An 11,387-nucleotide genomic window follows, 5' to 3' on the forward strand; every position below is an offset into this window, starting at 1 on the left:
AGTTAGATTTAACTTTGCAATTAAACCATTGCAGTTTAAAAATATTATTTTTTTTTTTTTTATTGCATTGTTAAAACAACAGGACTAATCTCGCTATGTGTCATCCTGGGGGTCAGTGTACCCGAGATAAATATGAAGTCAATCCTGGAATATGATTTATGTACTGCTGAATAGAAGGAGAACGTTTTCTCGGAGGGGTGACATGTCCTCCATGCGTCGTAAAGACCATAATCCCCCAATAGTTTATTGATTGCTTTGCTTTGTGTTTTAAGTGCTCTAGATCGTGGCGTCGTGGGTGACAATGTAGTGTCCATATGTGGATCGAGGGGATGGTTGAGGTCTCCACACATTATAAGCGGGGCATTTTGGTTAGGAGGAAGTGCAGAGAGTATCTTATGGATAAAATTCCGTTGGTGTGCATTGGGGGCGTAAAAACTTGCTATGACATATTGTAAGTTATTTATAAGGCAGTGTATTATCACATATCTACCTTGTTTGTCCCTAAGTACTTGTAATGTTTCAACAGTTAGTGAGGAATGAAGGAGGATTGAGGCTCCTCTCGACTTGGAGGAGTGGGTTGCATGGTATTGGTGAGGATAATGTCGGAGGTCGAAGGCAGGCACCCTTGATGTGACAAAGTGGGTCTCCTGCAAGCATATAATGTCCGCTTTAATTTTGTTTGCTTCTTCCAGCATCATGCGTCTCTTATGTGGGGTATTCAGTCCCCTACAGTTGTGAGAGTATATGTTCATATGATGGGTAAATGATGGAAGGTGTTCGATTGTTTGTCTGCATTGTGTACATGGTGAAATCGGGTGAGCTGAGGGTGATCGGTATTCTCCTGCATAAGTATAGTATCGCACCTGGGAGTAGGGAGTTGATATAAGGTAGTGGGGAAGGAGGGTAAAAACCAAAGTATATACAAATAGACCCTAACATGGGTCATGGTATTGTGGCTTTGTGCCACAGGGGAAGGACGCGTATTCGGCGTCTTTAGTAGTGTGGCCGTTAGGCTCTTGTTTATAGGTATGATAATCTTGTCTCCACAGATTTGCGTTTCCGTAGTGGGTCTGTTTTACCCATGTTGCCTGTACGCTGGTGGGTGTGCTCAGGGGGAGTTTGGTTGTATCTTGTGCGGGGTGATTTGTGGTGTGATTCTCCATGTATCTCCCTTTTCTCCGCTATAAGACCCGCCCCTGACCCATTAAGCTCTCTTTACACCATGTTACGCTGGTGTAAAGCTTGCTTAACACAACGTTTGAGAGCGTATTGGCGCGTCAGAGGGAGGGCAGACTGGCAAGGATATCTGACGTGTGCATGTGTGTCAATTTATAGTATACACATATATATTACATTTTTGTTATTTTGCGTGTATTGAACCAATCATTTATGCGTGCATTCCTTATTTTTAGCCTCTTAGGCTGCCCTCCCAGTTTGTGTTAGGTAGTTACGTTGCATTTACCCGTGGGGTGGTAGGATTCTCCTAATGAATCTGTCCTTATTCCGTCAATATTATGTGTTATATGGGTCCCCCCTATTACTCTGGGTTAGCCTGACTCTCACTTATGAGGGCCCTCCTCCCACCAGCCCTGGGAAAGCATACATGTTGGAGCTTAGTTATATATTAAACGATATGCATAATCAAAGCAATATTACACATGTTAAATTAACTAGTACGTAAGAAACAGGTATAACTAGTACTTAATAAACAAATAGAATAAATATAACAAATAGAACAGGATATAAAGGCATCTCACGTGTCCCTGGATACGGCCTTAACGGCCTAGTCTTCTGAAACAGTTCATGGAGATTTGGATCGTTCAGGGATTTGACGCCAGTCTGGTACCAGGCGTCCTGTTGGACCCGCTTGAGTCGTGGAGGGGCTTGAGGGGAGTCCCCATTCTTTTAGCAGTCGGGAGCCTTCGTCTGGTGTATTGATCGCTTTAAGTTCGCCATTCTTGGTAATTAGTAGTTTAGTAGGATATCCCCAGCGGTACTTGATCCCTGCGCGACGCAGCTCCTCAGTCACCGGGTGGAATTCTCTTCTACGTTTGAGTGTTGCTGCCGATAAGTCCGCCAGGATCTTGATTTTTGCATAGGTTGCAGGTGGTTCCGTGCGGTTTCTGCTGGCTCTCATCACTGCTTCTTTTATGTGGAAATAATGTGCCCTCATTAAGACATCTCGTGGGACGGAATCAGGTAGGTTTCGTGGCTTGGGCACCCTATGGATCCTATCAAGTAGAAACATATCCGTGGGTATGTCTGGGGCGTAGGCCTTTAGTAGGCCCTGTGCATAGACTTGTAGGTCGTTTGGCAGGACACTCTCTGGAATACCTCTTAGTCTGAGGTTGTTTCTCCTCGAGCGGTCTTCAGCATCCGCCATGCGTGCTTCCATCGTTTCGATTTTTTGCTCCAGCCTTGTGACATGATCGGCCATGTCATTGTGTGCTGTGGCATATTCACTCAGCTTGGCTTCCACATGTGCAGTTCTGCTTCCGATATCGTGCACCACCTTACGCAGTAGTCCAATGGAGGATTGCCAGGTTTGTATCAATTTTTCTGTCATGGCTGCCATTGCCTCATCCAGGTAAGTCTTGGTTATGTAATCCTGGGTCATATGAGAGGGCCCCATGGTTGGAGCGTTACCCGCCTGATGTCCGTCGGCGCCATCTTGGATTGGGCCGCGGTCGATCTCCGGGCTGTGTGCGTTCTTGGAAGCGAAAAAATTTAATTTTTCTGCTTTCTGGGAGTTCTTCTTTCCCTTAACGTTCGCCATCCTGTGTTTTGTGCTAGTTTCTAGTTGTCTGGGAGACGATGTCTTCAGATTGTAAGAGCCCGGGTGCCGGAGCAGTTTCCTATGCTGCCATGCTGCTCGGCGGTCGGCCACGCCCCCCCTCTACGCCCAATCACACTAGGACTGACAGAGGAATACCCACACAGAGGACGGCCACCGTGGAGGCTAAATGACTCTCTTAAAGGACAAAACATTCTCCAATGAAATAACAGAAGCATTAACAACGTACTTCCACATAAATGACACCCCAGATGTCCAACCAACCACTGTGTGGCAAGCCCACAAGGCAGTCATCAGAGGGCTCTTTATTAGCAGAGCCTCCTATCTACATAAAAAAACACAACAGGAACACTTACACTTACTGAGAACCTTGAGGGATGCCACAGCGGCAAACATAGCAACACCCTCACCACAACATACAAAACTAATCCAAGCCACCACGTCAAGCCTAAACCACATAGCAATCTCCAAAACAGCGCACATATTACACAAACTAAAACAGACCACATACTCACAAGGAAACAAAGCAGGCAAATACCTAGCAAGCAGGTTACGCCAAAAACAATCTAATGCAAAAATTCCTGGGCTGGTCACATAAAATATCGCCCGCCATACCTATAAAAGCACTTTCCCATGTGATACCAAACTTCAACTATGCTCTATGGCACCGGAATGGTGTGACACACCTACACCAGTTGCTTCAGGGAAATGCACTTGGACATTTCGGGGAACTATCATCCTCATACGAGCTGCCACGGATGGCTTCCTTTTCCTATAGGCAGTTACAATCCTGGCTCAACAAACAAGAATTGACAATAAATGATAATGTAAAGGGGCCACAGCTGACGATGGTAGAGAAAATATGCTCACGTCTCTCAACCCCCAAAAAACTGATATCTGAGCTATACCAAACAATGCATCCCCCAAGAGACCTCGCAAAACTCTCCTTTATTGTAGCATGGGAGAAGGAATTTGAGTACACCCTAAGTGCGGAACAATGGGGGGAGATCCTCCTAGCACATCCCTCGCTCTCTAAATGCACATCCTATATGGAACTGTCTCGAAAAATCTTATACCGATGGTATCTGGTGCCTGCACGCCTAAAAACATCATACCCGCAAGCCTCAGACATCTGCTGGAGGTGCCAACAACACAAAGGCACAATGCTCCACATCTGGTGGAAATGCCCCTCACTAACAACATATTGGGACGATATAGCCAATATTATTCACGACAGCACAAAAATACTGTTACCTCGCACACCAGAGCTATACCTCCTTCAGCTCTTTCCAAGTGGTATCTTACGCAAGCACAAATACTTAATATATCACATACTTCTGGCTGCACTCACAGTCATTAGCAGAAACTGGAGATCTACCACACAACCCCAAATATATGAATGTATCCAAACAATAAACATGACTAAACGTTACGAACTCGCAACAAGAGGTTTAGAAAACACAAAACAACAAACTTGGTCACAGGCATGGGAAGCCTGGCAAATGTATATAGACAATAAAAGCCACCCCAAATGAGACAGTGATAACAATCTACGGATCGACAGCTGTGCCCCTCCAATTATGATCCTGTAAACAGAAATGCACATTTGAACGGTTATGAGCTTTGACTTAAACCTGGTTGTGATAAAACTTTCTCCATATATATGAGAAGGGCTAAAGTTCCTGCAAAAGAAATACCAGCAGCCAATCACCTGGGACACCTAACTCCCCCTCCCTTCCCACCTCCTTCCCCCTCTCTTCTTCTCAACTTCCCCAACCACCCCAAGGTTACCCCTGTTAATTTTCTTAGTGGTACGCCAGACATTAACTTCTTGAGCTTTATAAAAAGAAAGTACCCAACTGTCTGGGCACCCTAAAGGGTTACAAAGAGGGCTCCTTGAAACCATGAGATACCCAAACGAGCGGATACACAAACTGCACTTACCAACCAACTGTTCAAGTGTTGCACTTGTATACCTTTGTGAAGTGATGTTAATTGAGTTGAATGTGAATTGTAAAATGCCGATCAACACCCCACATCCCTCTTTTTCTTCTGTACCCCAAAAAAAAAAAACTCAATAAAAAAAAACTCAATAAAAATTGTCAATGATAAAAAAAAAAAAAACAACAGGACCACTTGATTGAAATGAAGTGGTCTAGGTGACGTTAATGGTCCTTTAAGAGACAGTGTCTTGATGGTAGGATTTTGGTGATGCAATTTAGGAAACATATAATCATAGGAAACATGTATATTCTAATGACCATTTGTAAATTAGTCTAAGTTAATGACTTTAGGTTTATGTTGAATGATTCTGATTTATATTTTGAATTTTCTTTTTTTCTTAAAGTTGATTACATTGAGCTGCACGCTATTTTTTCCTCTTTGTGTGTGAAGGGTTTTTGCACGTAATTGTTTATTTTCAGTTATTGGCACACTGAGGTATTACTTAAATTTGAAAAATAATTGTTTGAGTAACTAATTATTCAGAAGGGAAGTGCTGTTCTGATGTAGAAATGTTTGGTATGAACTATGACCTTTCAAGTCTGATAAGATTGGGCTGGAGAGGACTTAGTGATTACATGATCGCTTGGTTTGTTGTCAAACGCAATGGAAAAATATTGTGCATAGTAATCATTGCTTAAGGACTGAGCCAAATGTACACTTTGTGAACGAAACAAAATGTAAACAAAACCTGGCATTTGCGCAATATGTCTGTCCAACCGTAATTCACCTCTTTCATATTAAATGCACCTACACTTATTATATATCATTTTATTCAGGGGAAACAGGGCTTTCATATAAATAATCAAATATTTAGCTATGAAACATAATTTAATATGAAAAAAAATGGGAGAAAATAAGATTTATTTGTTTAGTTCTACATGACATTTTAACTGTCAATGTCATAATACTGTTTGCTTTTACTGTAATAAAATACACATATTTGTATTCAGCAAAGTCTCATGTGTAAAACAGTACCCCCTATGTACAGGTTTTATGGTGTTTTGGGAAGTTACAGGGTCAAATATAGCACGTTATATTTGAAATTGAAATTCGCCAGATTGGTTACGTTGCCTTTGAGACTGTATAGTAGCCCAGGAATTAAATTTACACCCATAATGGCATACCATTTGCAATAGTAGACGACCCAAGGTATTGCAAATAAGGGATGTCCAGTCTTTTTTAGTAGCCATTTGGTCACAAACACTGGCCAAAGTTAGCGTTAGTATTTGTTTGTGTGTGAAAAATGCAAAAAACACCAATTTTGGCCAATGTTTGTGACTAAGTGGCTACTAAAAAAGACTGGACATACCCCATTTGCAATACCTTGGGTTGTCTACTATTGCAAATGGTATGCCATCATAGGGGTAATTTTCATTCTTGGGCTATCATAGGGTCTCAAAGGCAACGTAACCAATCTGGCGAATTTTAATGTGAAAAAAATGAAACACAAGCCTTATATTTGACGCTGTAACTTTTGAAAACACCATAAAACCTGTGCATGAGGGGTACTGTTGTACTCGGGAGACTTCGCTGAACACAAATATTTGTGTTTCAAAACAGTAAAAAGTATCACAGGAATAATATCGTCTGTGTAAGTGCTGTTTGTGCATGAAAAATGCAAAAAACCTCACTTTTACTGGCGATATCATCGTTGTAATACATTTTAGGGTTTTGAAACACTAATATTTGTGTTCAGCGAAGTCTCCCGAGTAAAACAGTACCCCCCATGTACAGGTTTTATGGTGTCTTGCAAAGTTATAGGGTTAAATGTAGTGCTAGCAAATTAAATTCCCTATACTTTCCGCATGGGTTGTCAGCCAGGTCCCGCTAATTGTAATTAATTAAGATACCTAATTATGTAAAAATATTACATAAATATAAATGTAGAATTAATGTGTGTATGTATATGTGTGTGTCTGTATATGTGTGTGTCTGTATATGTGTGTGTCTGTATATGTGTGTGTTTATGTGTATATGTATGTGTGTATGTATATATATGTGGGCCTTTGGTGTCCTGATGAAAGCTCCGACCGGGAGCTGAAACGTTGACCTAGCAGTACTTACCTACAATAAATTGGATGAGAGAAACCCACGAGTGCCGGTAATTTTTTGACATTATATATATATATATATATATATATATATATATATATATATATATATATATATATATATATATATATATATATATATATATGTATATGTATATGTATATGTATATTTCGTACTCACAATACAGTTAGAACGAAATAACACACATCTATATATTTTTAATCATTTTTTTTTATTTTATTTAACATATTTACATTTTTTTATATTATATATAAATATAACAATAATTAAAAAAAAAACGATTTAAAACATCAGTGGATCTATCTATATGGATATATATACAATCCGTATCAGTCTACGTGTAATTTGATATTAAAATATAAATATATATATGCATAATGCATTTTATCATTTAGATGAATGATATTTACACACTCCATATAACTCACTCACTATTTTTTCTTTTCAACAGGCTTTTCTTGAGCGTTACTTAGGACCTGGGCCAACTATCCAGTATCACAAGGACCGCTGGCTAGCTAAGCAGTGGACATTGGTTAGTGAGGAGCCAGTAACCAATGGTTTGAAAGATGGTGTTGTGTTCGTCCTAAAGCGTCAAGACTTCAGTTTGGTGGTCAGCACCAAGAAGATACCCTTCTTTAAGCTCTCTGAGGAATTTGTAGACCCCAAGTCTCACAAGTTTGTAATGAGGCTTCAATCTGAGACTTCTGTTTGAAGTCCAGGACTTTCGTAACAGATGGATAAAATATAAAGGAAAGGTGTTCTTACACACTACAAACTGCAAAGAAACTTTCTTGGGTGCCTGTACATCTTTCCTTGGTGGATTTTCCTTGGTATCCACAGTTTGACTGCTCAGCAGAACCTCAACATGCCTCCCTGTTGTTGTGCACCATTCTCCAATTACAATATGATCCCACTCTGGAATTGTCCAACGATGGACCCAAACAAAAGTGCTAACTACTTTTTATTTGAAACAGTAATTTGAATGCAATCTTTCAGCTACCAGCATGCTCAATCAGTGTTTCAGGAGCCGTTTCCTACTGACAGTCTCCAGAATTTGAGGACAATCGTGCACAAGACTTTGGCCAACTTGTGCTCCATTCTCTTATTGGATTATCTCTGCAATAATTCCTATTTGTTTCAATGTCAGCTCAGACTCGTCAGGTTATTGACTGCACCTACACTTTTGTAAACTGTTAGGGACCTGTTTAACACTCATTTTTGTCAACCAAGGCCACAAAGGATACAAGTATCTGGTGCCAAAATTCAAGGGCTATCCATCAATAATTTGTATATGAAACCTGTACTTTCCAATCTTCCTGGTGCTGGCCATAGAGGTCCTCTCCTTTTACCTTGACTCTCCATATAAATTCTGTGCAGTGGCATGTTGACAGAGTGCTATAGCAGCTACTCGAACTCCAGATGAAGTGGCTAATTCCAGGGAATGTACAGACACAAAAACCTTAACAAGAAAATGGGGGTGGGGGTAGGGGGGGAAAGAAACTTGGGGTGGGAAACGTTTTCATTGTGGGATATCAGCAGTTTTGTATTTCCCGAATTTTTTTTTTTTTTACATTTTTTTTATTCCCTCAATAACCACTAACCTGTGGCGCTATCATTTAAAAAAAAAAAAGAAAAAAGGATAATCTTTTATTTGTACAAAAATGGTAACATCAATTTCCCAGATATCTACAGACACGTATTGGTGAAGGCCCATTTTTTTTTTTTTTAATGTTGGTTTTTTTTTTTTTAAATGGTTTCTATTTCACAGACAATGCCTTGTCATGCTGGATCGAGCCTCATTTTACTTTTTTATAGTCAACACAGACTTTGTATTGTAAAACGAAGCCCGAGTTTTCTAGAGTTCGTATTGCATTCCTACGCAGTCGTATGTTCTATATCGCCCTCCACTGGCCAGTTAATAATCTGATTGTTACATTCCATTCCATTGTCCCTCTCCATCAAACTTTAACTCTAAATGATGCACTAACAACTTATCTTCTGGTTTACAGTCTACAATACACAGGTCTGATTCTTTATATTGTTTTTATAAGGGACACTGACTTTTTATTTCCACTGACTTTTTTTTGTTATCTATGGTGTGCCAGACATCTCATCAAGATCTGGGGAACCTAAACCCTTCCATATAAAAATATAACTTATTTCCAGTCTAAATGTAAAGCGATATATTGTTGTATAGTTAGTCCTTCAAGTTTCATTAATTGGGATTGTGTTTACAGTCACTAATCGGACAGCTCTATTACCAACCTGTGAGGGAAGAGCGTTCTAGTCTATGACCGGTTTGTTGTAATTGACTCCAGAAAAATCTAATAACAAAGCAACCACCCGTGTCATCGTAGGACCGTTTGGCCTAAATAAGGTTTATATGGAAGGGTATATTTTCCGTTTAAAAGTTGCTCAAGCATATTTCTGTATCGCTGTTCGGATCAAACTTTTTTTATTTTTTATTTTTTATTTTTTATTTTATTTTTTATTTTTTATTTTTATCCTAAAGGACTTGTGACATTTCTAGCCTTTCACTACTGAAGACCATAAGATAATAAAGCTGTTTTTACATAAGGTGAAATATTGATTGACTGATGCAATTATATAATTATTCCAAGAACACCCAACATGCTTTGCTAAGCTACGTGACTTGTATACAACTACGGTTAAACATGTAAGCAGTGTAACTGCTTCCTCTCATTGATGTGATTATACGGTCTTGGGTCCCCTAGCATGTTTCTCCTATTCAGCATCAAACTGTCTTTAAATTTTAATGTTAAACAAGAGTACCCGGCAGCACATCCCCTCAGTGCTGCTTGGACTCACGAAACACATTAACCTGAGCAGCAATGGACAACTGTGATTGGCTGATAGTGTTAGCTGACCACTTTCAGCCTTTTACAGTGCTCATTGGTATGAAGTGGAAGAGGCCACTGCCATCAAGGAACACCATTTTAATGAAGGGGTGTACATGGTCTGCAATAATCGCTAGGTTGGTGGTACGTATCCAGGGGGGGGGGGGGGGGGGGGGGGGGGGGGAGGAGAGAGGCTCTATTTTCACAGTTTTTCACTAAAATGTGAATAGTTGAGAGTTCAAACTGAATTTCAGGTTTTAGACCAATATTGCCAATTCAGGTTAGTTTTCAGTTTGGCCATTTTAGTTTAAAGGGTTACTCAAGGCATCATGACTTCAGTGATTTAAAGTGGTCATGGTGCCTGGAGTCTGAATGTGCAGCAATTTCATTTTGAAACAATACACGTGGGGAATTAAACTTCTCTGCTTCCTGAAATTTAACTCCACCTCTGGCAGAGTCATTGGTAGTTCTAAGCCAGCCAGCCAGCCAGCTTGGAACAACAGTTCTGTGCTGGCTAATGTCGATTCTGTGTATTCCCATGCACCAAATTTAATTCATTGATTGAATAGACTTCCAGTTTGCAGAAGACTTTTGATACTGGCCCAGCGGAGAACTCTTGTAAGAGGGCAAACTATTGCAAAACTGTTAGCCCCATTACCCAGAAATGGGGTGAGTGCATATATTTACTTTGCATCTGAACAAACCTTTAAAAAAAAAAAAAAAAAAAAAAAAAAAAGCTGGTGGAAAATTAGGTAAGTGCCACTTAAGGACAGTGAGTTTCAGAACCCCTCAAAAATCTGACTAGTACTCTGGTAACATGAGCTAAATTGATGTGTTAATTGTCCAGAAACAATAGACCTTTAATGCATTGTGGGTGAAGAGTGGTGAAAAATGGGATTGGTGTTATAACATGTTCAAATGTCAATCATTTGTTGCATCACTCAATTTAGAGTTCCTAACGGACACTGGAAGTAACATCAACACAAGAACTGTGCAGCGGGAACCTCGTGAAATGGATTGCCATGGCCGAGCAGCTGTACACGAGCATCACATCAACATGTGCGATGCCAAGTGTTGGATGGAGTGATTTAAGGCTGTAGTGGAAATGTCTGCTGGAATGATGACACATTCTTCATTATCTGGTAGTATGATGGAGGAAGCTGGGTATGGTCTTTGCCAAGAGAATACTATGTCCTACACACACTGACCCATAAAAACACACACCTACTGTCCCTGCACATGCACAAAGGGACCGCGACAAACGTACATAGACCGATAAGTGGCTGTCTACATTAGATGATAATGATGGTTGGGTGGACACTGACCTGTGTTCTTCCTAACTTTCGCACAGCCTATCTGAAGGCCTTAGTCTGACCCTGAACCATTTTGGCACCTTTGAATTGACACAAAGCCCTTTGCTAGGAACTTAAAGGGTCATATTTTTGAGGGGGAAAAAAAGCATGCATTTAGAAGCTTGGCCTGCATCTAAAATGGCAATGAAAAGAAAGCAAGAACAAACAAGGCATGGTTAAAACCTAAAACAAGGGGCAGAGCTTTGCACCTGAGCCGAACGGACACCTTCAACCATAGCTCCAGGCACTAATCCAATAATCTGACAAAATCTGGGGACCCTGCAGCCATCGGAGAACGTACCTGAA

At 40.3% G+C, this 11,387-nt stretch overlaps 1 protein-coding gene across 1 annotated transcript in view; it reads left to right on the forward strand.

The window, feature by feature from the left end:
• Nucleotides 1-9,345, forward strand: part of VANGL2 (VANGL planar cell polarity protein 2) — a 75,592-nt gene extending 66,247 nt beyond the window's left edge. The window contains exon 9 of the mRNA XM_063438920.1: nt 7,323-9,345. Coding sequence (XP_063294990.1) covers nt 7,323-7,583 — 261 coding nt within the window. The 3' untranslated portion in view covers nt 7,584-9,345. The remainder of the gene's footprint in view (nt 1-7,322) is intronic.
• Nucleotides 9,346-11,387: the final 2,042 nt, after the last annotated feature.

The sequence above is a fragment of the Pelobates fuscus genome, chromosome 13, assembly GCF_036172605.1.
Source record: "Pelobates fuscus isolate aPelFus1 chromosome 13, aPelFus1.pri, whole genome shotgun sequence".
NCBI classification, from domain to species: Eukaryota; Metazoa; Chordata; class Amphibia; order Anura; family Pelobatidae; genus Pelobates; species Pelobates fuscus.